Source organism: Dysidea avara, chromosome 15, assembly GCF_963678975.1.
Source record: "Dysidea avara chromosome 15, odDysAvar1.4, whole genome shotgun sequence".
NCBI classification, from domain to species: domain Eukaryota; kingdom Metazoa; phylum Porifera; class Demospongiae; order Dictyoceratida; family Dysideidae; genus Dysidea; species Dysidea avara.
Window position 1 is genome coordinate 3,325,856 of NC_089286.1, and position 21,641 is coordinate 3,347,496.

The window sequence follows — 21,641 nt, forward strand, 5'->3', positions numbered from 1 at the left end:
TGCTCAATGAGATTTGTAGCAATCCAGTGCAGCAGTGGAAGCAAACCATTACTCGTAATTATATCTTATAAGGCGCCTATATAGACAGTGTGACTTCTACATAAGATTGATATACTCTAATAGAACAGTCACCCTATTACAGCAGTCAGGTAAATATTCAATCATATAGTAAATGTTAAAAATCAGTCTGGCATAGGGCACAAAATTTACTAGGTGGTATGTATTTGGCAGAAAGCTTGCTGTAAAATTTAGACTTAAGATACCCTAATACAGCTAGCAATTCTCCTAATACAACAATCCAATAAATTATAATTATACTGTTATAAATTATTAGAATCACTCTCATATCTAATCTCAAAGAGTCTAATTTTCAAAATTTCCTGGGGGAATTCCTCCAGACCCCCTCCCCTGGCTTGACATGCTTCACATCTGTCAATAAACTTATCAGTTAGTAGCTAGCGGTTTGCCTTTACGGTACCGCTCAAATGTAACGTCACACTTGTTCGAGCGACGTTGCATTTGAGCGACGTTGCATTCGGTACCATAAAGGCAAAACAAAAACAAAAAACTTGTTCGAGCAAGTCAATTGTGAGCGATTGAAAATTCGCTAATTAAAGGGGCGTGGTACTCATTTCGCTCGCAAGTATTCACCGTGTGAGATAGGGGATAAATACTCGCAAGCGAAATGAGTTTCACACCCCTTTAATTAGCAAATTTTCGGTCACTCGCAATCGACTCCCTCGAGCAAGTGCGACGTTGCATTTGAGCAGTACTGTAGTTGTAGTCAGCTTGTTCTCGTAAAATCACTCTCATGTTCAATCTCAGAGAGTCGAATTTTCAAAAATTCCCTGGCAGACCCCATAGGTTAAAACTGTCAATAAGCTTATCAGTTAGTAGCTTGTAGTCTAGTAGCTAGATAGTTAAGCCTGTTCTAGCAAAATTGCTCTCATATTCAATCTCAGAGAGCCTAATTTTCAAAAATTTCCTGGCCCTAGATTGGTTTGCAAGTTAAAACTATTAATAAGCTTATCAGTTAGTAGCTAGTTTGCTTTTAATTGTAGTCTAGTAGCTACTTAGCTAAGCTTGTTCTTGTAATCTCCTTATGTCTGTTTTTATTTATTGAAAATTATGGGTTATAGGGCCCCACATTCTAAATTTTCCCTGGGCCCCCTAAATCCTCTCGGCAGCCCTTATTACAGTTTGTAATAAAAGCAACTCCTAACGTGTGTTAGGCCATACCTATTTGATCTTATGCTGCGCGGACAATTTTTTTTTAAATTTGGGTAGGTAGGTCAGTTTGAAAATGAAATTGATAAAAATTTTAAACAAAAGCATACAAAATTCAAACAATGAATGTAGCTATAATAGTACAATATTTTACATACACAGCTCTAGGTTTCATATTATTGGACTGCCAGGTTGCAAGGCTCTAGTATATTAAAAGGAATTAGCTTATTATAACCTCGTGAGCATTCAAAAACTGGTCAGTCTGTGAAATCTCCACTTCAGTACTCTTCTAGTAGCATCAGATTTAAAAGTAAATCTACAAAAGACCTTTCCTATCGTATCTGTACAATTTTAGAGTGTTGGACGATCTTCAATGGCCCCTTTTTGATCATAACACGACGGTAATGTCTTTAATCAAGAACACGTGATCCGCACACATGATTTTCAAAATTATTTAATTTGAAGAAAAATGCAGTCGGTCGGGCCCGCGCAACATAAGATCAAATAGGTATGGCCTTATATACAAAAACAGTTATGACAAGTAAAGTAATAGATAATAGCTACTGTAAGTATTACTTTACCTTCATCATCCACCAGAGTAATGATAGCTTGACCGGCACCATCACGAGTAACACCATCAGGTAATGTACCACTCATAATAATGAGAGTAAAGTCTTCACCATCTTCTAATATGTTATCATCATTTATTGGAACATTAACTGAAGCACTGGTTCGTCCAGCAGTGAATGTGACAGTGTATGGTCCAGAATCATAATCAACACCTCCTCCTGTAACATTATTACTACTATTAACATTTTGTGATAATATTACTTCACTCACTAGTGGCAGTATTCTGATTATCTCTAACTTGTACAGTAATATCAGTTGATGATGGGTTACTGAGAACTAGTACAGGTTGTGCTGATCCAGCATCCTCATCAAAACTGTATGTTGACTGACTGAAACTCACAGTAGCAGCTAGAATTACACATTATAAGTAACAGTCATACATCTAATCCATCATAAGTTATAAGCCATTACTGTAAGACTACTGAAGTGGTGTGTGTATGAACATATCAATCATTACTAGGTCATGTTATCAGTGGTGAAGCCAGACCAGACAAACCTGGGAATTGCCCAGGCATCAGAGTACCTTTCCCAACAATCAGTTACCTAGAGTAAGTAAAGATGTGGACTGAATGCATTGATCAAAAGTTGCTTAGCTATAACATCCATGATGGTAAAAAGAGTAACTAGCACAACTTATGCAACACTAATCCATGTCAACTTTGCCACAGTGATGGGTTTCCAAGCAGTCTTCTCTACTAGTAACTGGATTGTCATGCAATAAAGGGGAGGCAATTAATAGAAGCAAGATTATGTGATTTTGCACCAATTATAAACTATGCACAACATTGTGGCAAGGCGTGAGACTGAAAGACATAGGATTGGCATTGAATCTTTCGTTAGTGCGGTGGGCAGTGCACATTTGGATTAAGTTGTATTGTAGTGTGGTCAAACTCAGATCAGAGAATATAAAGGCAATGCATTCTAGAAACATGAGCTAGGTGGATACTATGCACAATACCAGATCAAACAGCATGGAGTAATTGTTTAATCACTATTTGTTATCTTTTTTCTGTTTGTAGGCTGACACCTCCAGTGCACAGTCATCACAAGATAAAACACTATAAATGTCTCGTGATTTAATTCAAGTTTCTTCCTAGTTATGTATTAAGTACTAAGACATCAACACAGCTGTACTGTATGTATCATGAACCATGATGGTGGATTCATAATAGGGATCGCCTATGTTTTACGCAAAACTCTAATATAATGCACACCTATTCCCCTTTTAAAGTTTTCAATTTTTATTCATCTATGTATTAAGAAGTCCAACATCATCCATCTTCACCACTGACAGAGAGTGACCACTGGACAGCATCACCTCAGGATAGCTGACTACAACACAAGTGTATGCTTTGTGTGTGCGTATGTGGGTACATGCGGTATGCGTGACCATGTATGTTCATTATGTACATGTACCAAAACACTGTTACATACAATGTATTGTAAAGCAGTAAACTAATAAACCAATAGTACTGATTCAAATGGATATGATAGATTTGGAATTACAACATGACCATAATGATAAATTGAAAGAAGGAATTTATATAGCCTATCAACATGCACATTAAAATTGGAATAGTTTATCACTGGATTCAATACATCAGTCACTTACGATCATTATCCAGTATATTGACAGTAGCACTACCAGGATCACCACGAGTGACACCATCCGGTAATGGACCAGTCATAATTGTAACCATAAAGTCCTCATCATCTTCTAATATATTATCATCATTTATTGGAACACTAACTGAAGCACTAGTCTGTCCAGCAGTGAATGTGACATTGTATGGTCCAGAATCATAATCAACACCTCCTCCTATAACATTATTACTACTATTAACATTTTGTGATGATGTTACTCAACTCACTAGTGGCAGTATTCTGATTATCTCTAACTTGTACAGTAATATCAGTTGATGATGGGTTACTGAGAAGTAGCCCAAGTTGTACTGGTCCAGCATCTTCATTAAAACTGTATGTTGACTGACTGAAGTTGATAGTAATAGCTGGAAGTAGACAATGAATCTTTGTTAGTACAATTATTGTCCATACATTATATCACTACCTAAACGTTTACTCTAAATTGCAAATAAATTACTGTTGTTTATTTTATTGATCATAACTCACAACTGAAACAAGCTACAAAGACAGGACTAGGCTCAATCTGTTTACCAAATCTATGAAGGCATAGTGTTTTCATTGTACTCCTCCATGTGGACAAAGAAGAAGACCATTCCAACAAACAAATGACAACTATAAACTTTATTTTTACAGCATCGTGAATTAAGCACCCATAATGTGTGTGCCTTTTGTTGTACGAACATAGCTAAAACAAATATGTTTTTACTATCCATGAACAGGCATATCTAATGGTATAAAAAATTTTATTAATTTGAGCTTTGTTTCAATGCATACCAGAGTGATTAAAGCTAAGCATGTGTAAAATTTTAATGTAGATACATTTGTGTAACAAGCATTCATGTGTGTAACACTCGTATTTCAAGTATATACCTCAATAGAGCAGCAACTTAACAAATAATATAAAAACAATACAAAATTTAATTTGAAAATAACAAAATGTCAATTAAAATATATAGTTCATCTGTTTACCTGCAGAAATGACAAAAGCCAGCATGCTATTTAATCCAAACAGCCAAACTCTGAAAGGGGGTGCAGTCTTTTAAATAATAGGCTACTGTGAAAAGGATCTGATATCAAAGGTGGCAGCCAAAAAAGACTGCACTGAATTTAATCACAATGTAACTAATTAATTGACAATACAATATCACTGCAGTCATTTCTTGGCCACACACTCTACCACTTGCACTGTGTGACCTGAGGATAGGAATAGATTTAAAAGTGTTTATAAAGACATGCATAGGTTGTGTTCACTTGCAGTTACATGGCCTTTATTCCAAGCTCATAGCTTTAGTTACTATTGAGTTGCAGCCTTTTGTTTACATCCAATACACTTGGAAGTAATATTACGGTGCTGGGCTTTCACGTAAGCTTATATTTGGACGTAATATTACGGCAGCAGTACTTAAAGGATTCAGTAAACACTACAGTAAGATCTGAATTGTATACGAATGGATTTGACTCTTCATGGAGAGTAAGCATATCTCTATTTTATTTCTGTACAGTAAAACAAATGTGTGTGAGTTACTTGTGTTTGTTTATGTTGTGGTAAAATATAACTTTACCATCACCGTTTCTCAGCTTGAACAGCCTTCTTGCTTAATAGCATGGGTGTATTTAGGTCAAAAACTATATCTTGATGAATGGTCCAGTTCATTGTGAATAGAATGACACAAGTTCCAACTCTGTAGCCCATTGTAATTAATTAAGACTTATGATCAACTAAACAAGCACCTACAATTTTTTCTATATAGGCACTGTACAAATCGACTGTTTTGCTCTTTTTGTTGTCTATCACTACAACTCCAAAAGCACTTACCAGATAAGGCTGAAACTTTAACAGTTCATTGTTTTTTTCTTCTAGATAACAAAAATCTCATAAAACGAAGTTCGAGGAAAATGTAAACAAGTCGGGTTATCACTCAGTGGGTCACATGTAGCAGATTGAATCCTCTAAAAGTTTTGCAATAAGAAGATTGTGTACTTGAGTATTTTATGATGTTTATAACTTGACTGACATTCCATGCCACAATTAAAGAGTATATCACAATCATTATGATTAACGTGATGTCATAGTGCTTATGTATGTACACTGTCATCAGCATGATGAAGCTCAACTATAACCACACAGCTACGATACGCACACGACATTGTGTGGTGTGCAGCCAAGTACAACTAATATGAGCATGTGGCAGTAGCAGTAGCAACAGATGCAGTAAGCAAACAATCTATAAACTAATATAGCAGTCACAAATTATCATGAAACTACAAATAAAATTAGTATGTGATTGTCTCTGGGAAAACCAGATTTGCCACCTATTTAAATAGCATCGAGAAATGTGGGTTTCAAGTATTTAGAGTGTTTTAGATTGCCAATGGTTGGAGTGATGTGTATCAATTTTGTTTTTGCTCAAATTACTTACCTTCCAAGTATCTACCATACAAGTAGCCAACAGCTAGGTTTCTCACCATTTTAAATAGTATTCAACTTGAGGTTGATTGTATCAGGGGAGTCCAATAGGGATGGTGGGCGGGAGGTGAGGGAGAGGGCAAAAGAGGAGTGTGTAGGGATGAATTAGGCTAAATTATAAAACATTTCCAGATTTCAAAACTGGCCAAAATAAAAGGAAATTTACAGCACAAATCTTTATTAAACACAAGGAATTGTGACCAAGTGGCCAAAACTTCACCAAGGCCTCAGACCACTTGTATGGTTTGCCACTGGGCTTGGGAAAAAGCAGCCAGTAAAAACAAGCCTGGCTGATTTTGACAGCAAAATAATAAATTGATAGTGTATTAATGCGGTTTTGTGCTCAAGGTGATAAACAAAATCTGCTGTCATGTATGACAAGATCATGCAGTTTTGCCACACCCAGTCACATATGATGTTGCCTTGATCCAAAGAGACCAGTAAATGAAAAGCAAATACCAAAGGGTGTTTGATTATCTGTTCCTAAATAGCTGAGCTGTGAAAAAAGAGTGTGGCCATCAACAACAGGTTAATTTGAAAATGATGTGAAATCAAAGAATGGCATTTTTGGTTACAGTGATCCTTGGCTACCACCCTTTGATATCACACCTTGTTCAAACTAGCCTGTTGTTCATGGCTGCACTCTTCTTTTACAGGTAAGTGATTTTGGAATAGACAAAGTTATACAGCACATTTCTTAGGACCAGCTGTTCAGCCCCTTGGATTTAGATATATTTATTATGCCTGTGTATGTACACAAAGTCAAATCATATATCATTGTGGAATGTTACCATATGTTAAGTTTACACACCATTCTCCACAACTAGTAGTTATCACATGATCTTTGAGATACTCACGGTCATTATCCTGTATGGTAACAGTAGCTCTAAAAGGATTATCACGAGTGACCCCAGTAGGTAGTGAGGACTGAATAATAGTAAGAGTGAAGTCCTCAGTAGTTTCCAATATATTATCATCAATAATGGCAACATCAAATGAAACACTGGTCTGTCCAGCAGGAATTGTGACATTATATGGTCCAGAATCATAATCAACACCTCCTCCTGTAACATTATTACTACTATTAACATTTTGTGATGATGTTACTTCACTCACTAGTGGCATTATTCTGATTATCTCTAACTTGTACAGTAATATCAGTTGATGATGGGTTACTGAGTAATAGTACAGGTTGTCCTGGTCCAGCACCTTCACCAACATTGTATGTTGACTGATTGAACATTACAGTGCAGGCTAAAGGATAAAGAGATACACTTAATCACTAAATACTTCTCATCATTTTCTTAGCCCACAACAACTGCTTACACTCATCATCCATTATAGTGACTGTAGATTGATCAGGATCAACAACAGTAACATAACTAGGTGTTGACAATGGGTTAATGGTGACATCAAACTCTTCATTTCCTTCACAAATGTTATCATCATTTATTGGAATATTAAATGTAGCCCTTGTCTGTCTAGCAGGAAATGTGACAGTGTATGGTCCAGAATTATAATCAACACCTCCTCCTGTAACATATTAACAGTAAAATTAGTTATAACATTCACAACTATTACACTAACCAGTAGCTGTTCTACCAGTGGTAGACACTTGTACAGTAAATTCAAATAATGATGGGTTACTGAGAACTAGTACAGGTTGTGCTGGTCCAGCATTTTCAACAACATTTGTAGGCTGTTCAAATGATACCATTGGAACTACATTAAAACAAAATGTAAGACAAACAAGGAAATGTCTAAACAATTAACTCACAATCATTATCCACAATTGTTACATCAAGACGACACATTGGTAGCGTCATGACTCTGTCAGGTAGTGAGGATGTTCTAATTGTAAGAGTAAATGTTTCGTTTCCCTCAAATGTGTTATTGTCATTATTAATTCTAAGATTAAATGAAACAATAGTTTGTCCAGCAGGTATTGTTACAGTATATGGTCCAGACACATAGTCAATACCTCCTGTAAAATACTAGTTAATAAGTGTTAGCAACAACAATACTGACCAGTAGCTGTGACATCCGTACTGTCTACTGTTAGTGTTTCATCAGTTGATAATGGATTAGTGATATTAATTGTAACAACCACAATTATATCATCTTCTGGTACAAATAGTGTTTGATTCACAAAACATATGAACACAACTAAAACAAGAATAATACAAAATAACTCTATGAAGTTAACATAACGTTAATACATAATATTATGTAGAATGGCCTCACATCTCACTAAGATGAGTCCTCAACTGATAGTTAGTTGTGGTTAACATGCTGATTGGTGATTGAATTACTAGCCTCCTGGTTTTATGGACTTGATGTTCTAGTATTCTAAATACTTGTACAATAGTTTACACTTGTATATTTACATTCTGTATGTGCTGATTGCAGCAACATGACATTATATAGTTGCTAGGTTATTAATCAGCTGTTATGTGCTATGTGTGGTATGAACATAATGCTTGGGTCTAGCAGTTTTTCAGGTTTCTCATTTGAGCATTTTGGAGTACTAATCAGTGGCAGATCTAGATGGGTTTCTGTGGTTTCGACAGAAACCCCCTTTTAGATTTAGCTCAGTGGTATATAGTCTAACCATAGATTTATAAACCCCAAGTTTTATAAATCTACGGTCTAACTAGATTCATTATTATTGTATTGAAAATTTATCATAGCAAATAACTATATACCACTGTATTTCAGTAGTATGCATGCAATTTCACTTAACTAACACCATTTATAGCTATTAAACCCTCAGCAACACTTCATTATTCACCTCCCACTGCATCAAAATAACTCTAATAGAGCAGTCAAGTATCTGCTCTAATAGAGCAATCAAAGGTACAGCATAGTCACAAGCTATAGTATTTACAGATTAAAGTATTGGGTTTATTGCAATTATTAACTAAAAGTAGCCTAAAATCCGATCTCAGAGCTTCTAAAATCTCAAACATATCTGGAGAAATATCCTCATTTTTCAGCTATACCAACTTTCAGAAACCCCTTTTAAAAATCCTAGATCTGCCACTGCTAATCATATACATAATAACATTTCAATTTTTAAGAGCACATAATAGTCTGCATAGCTGCTACCCCTTATAAGCTAATATGCTCATTGGTTTTTGCCATTCTATATTGCATTAAATTATGCTAACTCCAGCATCACAGATATCACTGAAATGATGTCACAATTAACACTTCAAAAATTAGTGTACCATCCTTGATCTGATTAATCTGCATTTGAGTTTACAATAAAAAAGAAGATTGGCATTATTAAAAGCTAAAAGTAGCTATGTAGAAAGACTGAAAAGCAAAATGTGCTGAAATCTTTTACAGTAGTTGTGTCAACTATGTGTCAAAATGGGGATACTACAAAGACTGCAATCTGAAGGATGAACAAAATAGGCCACTCTTTGAGTTTGTCTATTTTTCATTCAAACTATACACCTGGCTAAATATCTTACTGGTTATATCAGTGATGTTTCCAACTGCTGTAGCAATGTTTCCTGGAACAACATTTCCACTTAGTGCTGGAGGAATAGTAAAACGAAGATCAAATGTTTCTGATTGTTCTGCAATATTGTCCATAGTAACTGGTACATTAACTGTAGTAGTAGTGGCTCCAGCAGTGAAGGTGGCAGTGATAGGAGTAGAAGTGTAGTCCACTCCATTACCTGATCAGTCAACACTAACTAACTAGTCAGTCTAGGACACACATTTCTTACCCTCAGCAGACACTGGTGACTGGTCAGATGGTGTCACAGTAACAAAAATGTCTCTATCTGCAGTACCCCCTCTCAACAACAAGGTTACAGGAACAATACCAGATGACTCAGAGCCAGTGAACACATTCTGAGAAAACTCCACCATTAGTACTGTATAGTGATAAATTGGTACGTATTAAAAGTACTACAATTTGTCATGTTAACATTTTATAGATAATTTGCTATAATAGTTAGCATTAATGACAGTGTATGGGAGTATAAAAGTGTGTGTACGTGTGTAATAGCTAGAGAGTGCATGTAACACTGGGAATCAACATATTTTTGCATAATACACAGATTTATGATGCAGTATTATCCTTTAATGGATAGCTGTCTATTCTAATAATATTTCACTTCAAAAGTTTTAGTTTAGATATGTTAATGCACATGGCCCCAGTTTACACTATTCTGACTGATTAATTGTAATAGAACTAACGCTACTGTAATTTGTCAAGCAAAACAAAATAACAACCAATTGAAACACACAAACTACACCTAAAATATACTTAAACATTTACTATGTACAACAATTACAAGCCATAATTTATCCAGCAAATGCAAATTGTAATTACTACTAATCTACAAAAATGCCATCATTGAGGAAGAAAGATTTTTGGTTCCAGCACTTATGATTAGTATTTATTATGTTTGATACCAGAAAAGGATAGAGTAGTCAGTGAAGCACTTCTTCATTGTGCACCATTTAACAGTTTAACGGTGCAACAACTTATTCGTACTGAAAATACATAAAAGATGTAAGTTGTACTGTCAAATTTACATAAGCCAAACGAAAACACATACAAGGCCTACATAACACCACTACACTTGTCATCAGCTAACCACCAACAAAGTAACATTATTCCTTGGACAATCATTATATAGCAATATCCAATATTAGCCTTAGCTTTCTTTCTCCTTCAGTGTTTCAAATATGCTCCTCCGATCTGTGGACGTCTCATACCACAATACAGATCATAAAACCCATAAGGTTTGTATCTGAATTGTAATATAACACTCAAAGGTCACATGGACCATAAATCAGTTAGTAGGAGCCAAAATGAAAATGTAAGTAGTACATTGCTAATACAAATTCAACAAATTTATAAATACAGAAGCCATTGAATGTAATAATAAAAAAATAATGATATTAGTTATTCGTCATTATAACAGATCCTTCAATGCATAGGTACTATTGTTACTGTTGCAATAAAAACTATAACTATACAACTATGTTTTGCCATCTATTTTGATTCCTAATGTATGCTACATCTAACAAAAAACATAGTTTAATAATAGGCAATAGCTAATGTAAGTATTACTTCACCTTCATCATCCACCAGAGTAATGATAGTTTGACCAGCACCATCACGAGTGACACCATTAGGTAATGTACCGCTCATGATAGTGAGAGTGAAGTCTTCATCATCTTCTAATATATTATCATCATTTATTGGAACATTAAATGAAGCACTGGTGTTTCCAGCAGGGATTGTGACAGTGTATGGTCCAGAATCATAATCAACACCTCTTCCTGTAACATTATTACTACTATTAACATTTTGTGATGATGTTGCTTCGCTCACTAGTGGCAGTATTTTGATTATCTCTAACTTGTACAGTAATATCAGTTGATGATGGGTTACTGAGAACTAGCACAGGTTGTACTGGTCCAGCATCTTCATTAAAACTGTATGTTGACTGACTGAAACTCACAGTAGCAGCTACAATTACACATTATGAATAACAGTCATACATCTAATCCATCACATGTTTATAAGCCATTACTGTAAGACTACTGTAGTGGTGTGTGTATAAGCACATCAATTATTATTATTAAGTCACATTATTAGTGGTGTAACCAGACCCAGACAAACCTGGGAATTGCCCGGGCATCAAACTACCTTTCCCAACAATCAGATACCTAGAGTAATTAAAGATGTGGGCTGAGTGCACTGATAAACAGTTGCCTAGCTATAACATCCATGATTGAACTTATGCAACACTTATCTGGGAGACCATAAATAGAAAGCAGATCATGTGATTTTTACTAATTATAAAATGTGCATAGCATTGTGAATCGTGGGTAGCATTGTAAATTGTGGGTAGCATTGTGAATCGCGGGTAGCATTGTGACAAGAAGTGAGACTGAAGACAAAGAATTGGCATTGAATCTTCCATTAGTGCTGTGGTAAGTGTACATTTAGATTAAGTTGTATTGTAGTGTGGTCAAACTCGGATCAGAGAATAGAGGTAAGGCAGCCTAAAAGCATTTGAAACATGAGCACCATCTAGATACTGGGTGGATACTATGCACAATGCAGTTAGTGATAGTGTAATTATAGTGATAGTTCAAAGAGCATGGAGCACTTGTTTAGTCACCATTTGTTTTCTCTTTATCTGTCTGTACAGGCTAACAATTTCAGTGCACAGTCATCATGTAATAGAATACTATAAGTGCCTCATGCTTTAATCCTCGTTGGATATTAAGACACAGCTGTATTGTATGTATTAAGAAGGCCACACCTTCCATCCTCACCACTAACAGAGAGTGAACATTGGACAACATCATTTCATGTTGGCTGGCTACAAAACAAGTTAAGTAAGTGTACTTGTTTGTGTGGATATGTAGGTATATGTGTAAGAGCATGGGGGTGTACGTGACTCCGTGCATATCCATTCATGTGCACGTACCAAAACATTATTACAAAGAATGCATTGTAAAGCCAATAGTGCTGTAGTGCTGGATATGACACATTTGGAATTACAACATGACCACACTGATAAACTGACAGAAGAATAAAATATAGCCTGTTAAACAGCACATTAATATTGGAATAGTTTATCATTGACATTTCAACAAATATGTCAGTCACTTACGATCATTATCCAGTATATTGACAGTAGCACTACCAGGATTACCACGAGTGACACCAACAGGTAATGGACCAGTCATAATAGTAACCATAAAGTCCTCAACATTTTCTAATATATTATCATCATTTATTGGAACACTAACTGAAGCACTGGTGTCTCCAGCAGTGAATGTGACAGTGTATGGTCCAGAATCATAATCAACACCTCCTCCTGTAACATTATTACTACTACTAACATTTTGTGATGATGTTACTTCACTCACTAGTGGCAGTATTCCCATTATCTCTAACTTGTACAATAATATCAGTTGATGATGGGTTACTGAGAAGTAGCCCAAGTTGTGCTGGTCCAGCATCTTCATTAAAACTGTATGTTGATTGACTGAAGTTGACAGTAATAGCTGGAAGTAGACAATAGATCTTTGTTAACACAATTATTGTCCAAAACATTACCATTACATCACTACTGTAACTCTTAATCTGAATCTAAACCAAAATCAGCTGAGTTGTTAAAAAATGGAATAGCCTCCAAATAATTGCTGATGTGAAAAAAAATATGGTTACCAAGAAATAGCTGTAGTGATGTTATATATATTACAACAATAAGATTAAAATGCAAATGATATTATCACCACTGCAGATATTTCTTGGCTGCCACTTCTATCTCATATCTTTTTCTTACTAGCAATTCTTTGGCTTCCATCCTATTACACAACTCAATGGTTTTAGCTGATTATAAAAAATCCCAAAGCTGTTTGTGGTTAGCTAATGAGCTTGCTTTGATTTTTTGCTTTTAATGCAAGGGCCCCTTTAGCTTCTAACTTAAACTTTTATACATAGTATGCTGATAACATGTCATGCATATTACATGCAATAGTGTGCAAAAGTTCTGGCTATCCATGTTCCTGTTCTTTTAGTGGCATGCTCATTATAGGCACATTGGTTAGTTCAACGCATCAAGAATGTTGTGACACTATATCGCTGTCATGTTTATAGCACAAATGCGTCACATGGCATCCTTAGCAGTTAAAGAGTTGTAGAGTATATGTGACCAGATTTTACAAAACTGTTCCAAAAAAATCGTACATCAGGAAAAATCAAACTAACACCACCAGTTACACTAGTTTTGACCCTCAGTACTACTCAAAGTACTCAAGGCTGGTTTTAACAGATGTCTTTTCTGGGTGGTGTGGAGAGCTCAAATGGTGGTTTCAGGCCCTGTGAAGGGCCTGGCTTAGCAAGAATTAGTAGTTTACTGGTGGATGGCCTAATAATGTTGGCCAAATGATTTTTCTGTTAATTGTGCTGCATATTAGTCACTAAGTAGCCAGCACAGTCCTGTAATCTCTTGTTGGACTTCAATCGTGGTCTTCCTCCATTTTGAAGTCTATCTCTTGCCCTCCCCACCACCCCCCACCCTCCTTCCCTTTGTGAGCACTCAGAATACTATTTTGTTCATCCAACTTCTCAAATGTTCTACCTTATTTGCCAGAAACTCTACAAGCAGCTACAAGTACTGGCAATGGTCTGAAAGGTGGTTGATGCATCTATTGTGTAAATGTCATATGTGTGTTTGCTATCCTTGGCAAGTTATGCTGACTTGAATTCTTTAAAACCGTTTATCTCAAAACTTCTGAGGTATGATTTGTGACGTTTTTCCAAATTATATATTAATTAAAAGGTATATATAGAAATGCAAGTTTTGGAAGATATTCAAAATGATAGCTGTATAGTCTATTTAAAGAAAAGGAAAGCAAAGGTAAGACGTAAGATACGAGATTGTAATACAGCTTCTTTGTCAGATGAATGTTAAGTTAGGTGTGTATTTGTACATGTGTAGTTGTAAAAGCACCTGAAAACTAGCCTAAACCCGCAAAGAACGTTTGGGAAATGCGTGTTTACACAATATGGACATGCATGGCTACACTAGGTGGGGGTAACTTAATTTTTGTAGCCTACAATTATAAGTCTGCTCACTGGGATACTTGGAGAAGGTTAAATGAACACTGTAACTACAGCAGCTTACAAGTTATGAAGTGATGAACAACCAGTATTTATTCTAGGGCTTCCTAAAATCTCAGACTCACCCCCTAAAATAATGAGTGACTACTACACTGTACTTAGGATAAGCTTGTTTTTACAAAACCTATCAAAAATGCTCTCAGATTCAATCTCAGTGTTTAATAAGTAAAATTTTCTCGGGTTAAAAATTGCAAACACAACCTTAAAGTGCTCTCAGATTCAGTATCAGAGTAGCATTTTCTAAATCTCCTAGGCAAAATCTCCTAGGGGACATACAGTATACCACTAACAAAAATTCCTACATAAAGTGATGGCTCTTCAATATCTGAGAGTCCAGCTTCTTATTTGTTTTCTCAATAGCATGATTAACTCGTCCTTAAATTCAATCTCAGAGAGTGTAATTTTGTAAAAAATTCTAGCCAGTTTACTTTTAAAATGGCATGCACAGCCAACAACAAGATCCCCAGATTTAATCTCAGAAAGCCTGATTTCAACTTAAAAAAATTTTCTTGTTTACCATGAACTGAAATATCCTAATATTCACATCCATCCACAGAAATTGTTTCATTTTGCTGGTATCATACAATGATGGTTGATACAATATCTCAGTGATTTCACACAAATTGTATATTCAACAGATTGAAAACATGTAGTATATTACTGATAGAATAATTATGGACACGAGGTGCACTTTGTTGTCCTAGATATTACATCATTATGTCATCACTACTACACTCATCCATCATGCTCTACCAACCATCCGGCTTCACCCAATCACAAAAATCTAAATCAACACTCATGACACAGCCTTAAGAGACTAACCAGTTTGGCAACTATTTCAACTGTTTTACATAGTTGTAAACTTGGATAACAATACATATATATAGACTTTCACATGGTCGCCCCAACTTCCTGATTCCCCCAAAGGAGAAATCCTAGAATAAACACTGTGAACAACAGCGAGTCGCATCTCCGTGTTTCAAAATTTTAGCCATGTGTTCAATTTTTATTGTGGGTTTACTCATGTGAGTCGTGTATGACCTGATGGAAAATTATAATGGTGAATCGAACGGAATTTGTTGCAAGGTGATAGGAACAACCATCATTGAGTTAAGGATCATTTTATAAAGGTATGTAAAGAGTTTGTGTGTTTCTTTACCGAATGTTACTTACACAGCTAGTTTTGGCCTCACCATTTAGTGTCAGGATAGAATCCTAGGTATCATTTTAATCCTTGTTACATCACAAGTAGAATGACGTAAATTGCAAAGCCATAAGACAGACGCTGCAAACGTTACAACACTTTGTGCAAGACACACATATTTATTAAGTTTAAATCCAGCTTTCTGGATTATGCAGATTTAAGGTTTAAGATGTGTAACTTTGATTATAAACACACAAACAGTGTTTACTGCATTGTAAGGAACATCATGAATCATGGTAGTGGCTCATAATAGAATCCCCTATGTTTTCTGTCAAAATTCTAATAGAACACTCACCTAAACACAGCTTTAGAAACCTTTCCAAGCTACAAAAGAACCCTTAGAGGTTAATTTGGAAGACATATAGGTCCACTGGAAATTATGAGGAATCAATGAAAGTACTTTCTAAATGAAGTATGCCATTTTGTTCATATTAATTGTTTCACTGATCTACAGGAACATTTGTTCACCTTTCTGGGATAAAAACTACATAACTTTCCTTCTTATATCTTTCTTCATGCCCATGATCTATTTTTAAATGCATATTGCAATGATAACATTCTCGAGAAAATTTGCTTCTAATATGTTCACCACTTTGCCATTGATCTGACTTAGTCTCTAAGCAATTGTATGTATACAGGGAAGCGTCTATTATGCCAGAATAATTTCAGGAATAATAGGCAGTGGAAAGAATTGGCGAATATTCCAGAATAATCGGATGAGTTTCAGGAATAATTAGTGCAAAGTTATAAGCTTTTCTTGTAGTGTGATGCAAAATTCTTTTGGATGCAACAATAAAACAATGCAAGCACAAAAATTGTTTTAAAATCAAGATACACTAATAGAGCAGTTACTTATACTCTAATAGAGCAGTCAACTTCAAGACCATAATTCTAATATAGTAGTCACTTATATAAAACTCTAACTAATACGCTAGTTTTTGCACAAATTCCAGGAAAAATTTTGGGAATAATAAAGCCACCGTGCCACACTGTGAGTATATATATTTAAAGGAAGAAAAAAACACAATTTTCATGCATATGTAACTCTAAGCTTTCTTCTTGAATTGGAATCATTTTTGTACTGAACATTCCCACCACCTTCAGCACCCCATATACCCTAGGACGATTATTTGCATTAAATAAGGCCAACTTGTTGTCACGCCTACAGGGTAAACTGCTTATGGGAATAACTTTAAAAATTGGTATGCCTATAGACTAACCATCATAGCTCAAACCTTTTGTGGTTTAAAAGAAATTGCATTGACAGAATAGAACAGTCACTTTTGAGTAAAAACGGTGCATGAAAATACTTATTAGCACTCGAACCAGGGATCTCCATACTGAACACCCAAATCCTTAACCACTGAGCTGCTGCAATCACGGTTGCTTGCCTTAATCAAGACCCACTCACGCCACTTTTTACCATCATAATAAATGGTATGCTAGCACAACTTGTGACAACAGGTTGGAAATCGTATTCTAGCATGAAAGATGCAGGATTTGCTTTGGTAAAAGTTGAGCAAATGCAACTTATCATGTTTTTCATTAAATATTGAGATACTCTAATAGAACAGTCACTGCAAAATTAAAACCCTATATAGTAGCTAGACAAATAGCGAGCCTAATAGTATAGTCATGCATATCTAACTATTGCAAATAAATACAAGCACCATAATACAACTTTATATAGCCATAGCCATGAACAAGCAAGCACAGAATTAAAGAGCATTTATCAGTATTAGCTAATTGGGTATATTGCATAACTAGATTCTTTGGCTTTGGTAGGTTTTTTCTGCATTGGTAGAACACTAGTTTGTCTTGTATCATCATCATTGTATCTGTTAAAGGTGCTCGCTGATATCTGAAGCTGCTTAAGTGCCAACCTAATAACCGCATGCAGCTATTGCATCATAATTGGCATTACTACGTATACTTGTAGTATCTGTGTTAACCTGCCGTGTTTTGCACCAGAGAGCACAAGGAAGAGCAGTCATATTTTTGCTTTAAAATCATCACTGAAGTGTTAGCAAATGATTGTCTGATGGATCAAGAGTTACACTAGCATGAATTAGTCTGAAAGAAAGTGTTATTTAAAGCGACAAGTGTGAACGCAGGTTTTGCTTGTAGCCAACATGCGTTCATGCCTTGTTTTCTCGAGTGATAGGGATACTATGCTGGTAGTTTGTATTGTAATTGTAAGCCTGCTTATGTAGGGGACAATGTTACCAGCTGGAATCACAAGGCGTTACCAGCTGCTGATGTTGGCATGTGTAGCATAACCTATCCTGGTGTAGCAAGACGTTGTTCCTGTGTGTGAAGAAGAAAAAAAGAGCGTTTTTGTGTTTCAAACAGCATTTATGACATGTTACTTTGAAAAGTTGGTGATTGCGGTTAATAAAAATTTGTGTGGTTATTATATCAATAATGATGTGTGCACACTATCTTTGCACATGTTTACTAAAAATGAAACTAGATTTTGAGTGATAGCCGTGAAGGTTTCAAATTTTGTACGGAGATTCGCTGATAAATTCTCTAGAGGTCTATGTTAAGATTTTGTACGTAGCCTTATGGCTTTGCGAGTTACGGTGACTTGGACATGAGGTTTCGAATGGTGTAACACACTATTAGTACTAACTTCAGTTCTTTGTAAGCTATGTACTAATACTAAACATAGAGTTGTGAGTTATAAACTAAAGTTTGTTCAACGTGGTTTCCAGCATGCTATTGTAAAAATGAAAGGCTAGTTTTGATTTAAATGCTTCATAAAAAATCTTGCATAGTTATAAAACGGTATAGGCTAGCAGAATTCTGTTTGGTTTGTGTTGAAGAGAAAGGGAAGCACTTCCAACATAGGTAGCATATGATTCATTTTACACATTATGTGAGTACAAATAACAATACAAAGATAGCATGTTGTATGGATTCAAATAGCCGCAAGCACCCTTAAATACAAAAAGAAGTGATATCCATGCAAAAACAGCCAGGCTGTAAAAAAGGATGTGGCCTTCAAAAGCCTGGGTGAAAAAGTTGTGAAATCAAAGGCAATGATGTTATAATGATAATAAAGTTTAATAATGATGGTGTGCATTATAAAAAGTACTATCATTAACATCACTGCAGCCACCATTTTGGAGTTCACAACTTCACCCAAGCTTTTGGAGGCTACACCCTTTTTACACAGCTTGGCTGTTTTTGCATGGATAATAAGTTAAAAAGGATCCAAACTATTCAAGTTAACATGTTCATTTGGAAACCCTATGTCATTATACAAAAGCAGCAACATGTGTAGTTGACTTATTGTGATCACAGAGCTGCACACGTGCAGTGCACATGTAGCAGAAGCCATACCCAAATACACATTGTTGACCACAGTATGCTAAGTACACTGCCTAATGTCGGATATATCAAAGCTGTATCTTAAGTCACAAACTGAACCAGATGGGGTTTGGCTCAATCTGGTCACCATGAACTGGCAAATCAATCAAGGTATAGTGTTTACCCTGTATGTCTCCGTGTGGACAAAGAAGAAGGCCATTTTAACACTGAAATGATGACGGTAGACTTTATTTCTACCACATCAAAAATAAGTAACCATAACTCATACGTATTACGCTGTATGAACATGAAACAAAGACTTCCGTACCCCCATGACAAAGCAAATATGATGGTGTATAAGTTTAACTGATTTGAGCTTTGTTTCAGTGCATACCGATGCAATTAAAACGTGCATAATTCTGTTATGTAGCACGCATATTTTTTATCCAGTTTATTTCAACATGTTTTTTTTGTAGTTATTTTTTTTTTGCTCAGTGGGTCACAAATGTCGATAGCATCATTTTCTAAGTGCTCTTCAACTTCTTTCAAAATGTTTTGGTAGCCCTGACCCTGTGCTTATCCACACCCTTAAGTACACTGTTATGCAACAAACAACTTTATGATCAATCTCCTTTTCTCTGGTGAGTAAAAAATAATGTACAGTTTATAAACAAATTATATTATATAATTAGTAGCATTTTACAATAGCAGATCGAAATTTTGCAACAAGATAATTGTATGTTTGAGAATTTTATGATGCTTCTAACTCAACCGATTGATGTGTAGCATTGCATGCCACAATAAAAGAGTACATCATAATCACTTTATTTAATATGATGTCATGTCATAGTGATTGTGAAAGTACACTGCAATCAGCATGGTGGAGCTCAACTATAACACACAATACGCACACAAATATGATCAGTACACGACAGTGTGTTGTGTAGCCATGCAAGTACAGCTAATATGAGCATACAGCAGCAGCAGCAGTGGTAGCAGCAGCAAGCAATCTATACACTAATATAGCAGTCACAAATTATCATGAAACTATAAATATGTGACTGTCGCTGAAACAACTGGATGCATCACCAATTTAATAGCATTTGAGAAATGTCAGTTTTAAGTATTTATAGCATTTTATATCGCCAATGATTGAGGCTACATGTATCAAATTTTTATATGTTTTGCACCAATCCCTTAACTTCCAGAGTATCTACTGTACACATAGCCAACATCTAAGTTTCCCACCATTTAAAATGGTTAACTGTATCAGGGGAGCTCCAATAAAGGTGGTGGGAAGCAGGTGGAAGAGAGAGCGAGAGGTTGTTTACAAAGTGAAAGAGAAACATGTAGGCCAAATTGTAAGTCATTTTCAAGTCTCAAAACTGGCCAAAATGAAAGGACATTTATACAGCACAAGTCTATAAATTTGTCAAGGAACTGTACAGCTACAGAAAAGACCAGAGCTCCACTAAAGCCTCAGACCTCTTGCATGGTTTGCTAGCAGCCAGTAAAAACAAACTACTCAAACCTGGCTGATTGTGACAGTGAAATTTGATATTTGATAAGTGTATTCATGTATAGCTTTACGTTAATGGTAATAAACCAAACCTGCTGTCATGTACAGCCCTTTGTTCAGCCCTTTGATGTAGGTATATTTATTAAGCAATCTCTATGGCTGTGTATGTACAAAAAGTCAGATCATATACATAGTATAATCATCCTGGAGTGATACCATATGTTAAGTTTCCCACAACTAGCAGTTATCACATGATCTTTGAGATACTCACGGTCATTATCCTGTATGGTAACAGTAGCTGTGAAAGGATTACCACGAGTGACCCCAGTAGGTAGTGAGGACTGAATAATAGTAAGAGTGAAGTCCTCAGTAGTTTCCAATATATCATCATCAATAATGGCAACATCAAATGAAACACTGGTCTGTCCAGCAGGAATTGTGACAGTGTATGGTCCAGAACCATAATCAACACCTCCTCCTGTAACATTATCAACTCTACTAGCATTTTGTGATGATGTTACTTCACTCACTAGTAGCAGTATTCTGATTATCTCTAACTTGTACAGTAATATCAGTTGATGATGGGTTACTGAGAGCTAGTACAGGTTGTGCTGGTCCAGCACCTTCACCAACATTGTATGTTGACTGATTGAACATCACAGTGCAGGCTAAAGGATAAAGAGATACACTTAATCACTTAATACTTCTGGTCATTTTCTTAGCCCACAACAACTGCTTACACTCATCATCCATTATAGTGATTGTAGATTGATCAGGATCAACAACAGTAACATAACTAGGTGTTGACAATCGGTTAATGGTGACACTAAACTCTTCATTTCCTTCACAAATGTTATCATCATTTATTGGAATATTAAATGTAGCCCTAGTCTGTCTAGCAGGAAACGTGACAGCGTATGGTCCAGAATTATAATCAACACCTCCTCCTGTAACATGTTAA

The 21,641-nt window shown here is 35.8% G+C and overlaps 1 protein-coding gene across 1 annotated transcript in view; it reads right to left on the reverse strand.

Moving 5' to 3' along the window:
* The window catches only part of LOC136245212 (adhesion G-protein coupled receptor V1-like), a 66,533-nt gene that overhangs the window by 13,533 nt on the left and 31,359 nt on the right, over positions 1–21,641 (reverse strand). The window contains exons 9-27 of the mRNA XM_066036709.1: positions 21,421–21,627; positions 21,211–21,348; positions 20,952–21,158; positions 12,884–13,021; positions 12,625–12,831; positions 11,331–11,468; positions 11,072–11,278; positions 9,709–9,858; positions 9,448–9,657; positions 7,997–8,134; positions 7,746–7,952; positions 7,556–7,690; positions 7,295–7,501; positions 7,085–7,222; positions 6,826–7,032; positions 3,729–3,866; positions 3,470–3,676; positions 2,068–2,205; positions 1,809–2,015 (exon numbers count right to left, since the gene is read on the reverse strand). Of these exons, the coding sequence (XP_065892781.1) occupies positions 1,809–2,015; positions 2,068–2,205; positions 3,470–3,676; positions 3,729–3,866; positions 6,826–7,032; positions 7,085–7,222; positions 7,295–7,501; positions 7,556–7,690; positions 7,746–7,952; positions 7,997–8,134; positions 9,448–9,657; positions 9,709–9,858; positions 11,072–11,278; positions 11,331–11,468; positions 12,625–12,831; positions 12,884–13,021; positions 20,952–21,158; positions 21,211–21,348; positions 21,421–21,627 (3,324 nt within the window). The remainder of the gene's footprint in view (positions 1–1,808; positions 2,016–2,067; positions 2,206–3,469; positions 3,677–3,728; positions 3,867–6,825; positions 7,033–7,084; positions 7,223–7,294; positions 7,502–7,555; positions 7,691–7,745; positions 7,953–7,996; positions 8,135–9,447; positions 9,658–9,708; positions 9,859–11,071; positions 11,279–11,330; positions 11,469–12,624; positions 12,832–12,883; positions 13,022–20,951; positions 21,159–21,210; positions 21,349–21,420; positions 21,628–21,641) is intronic.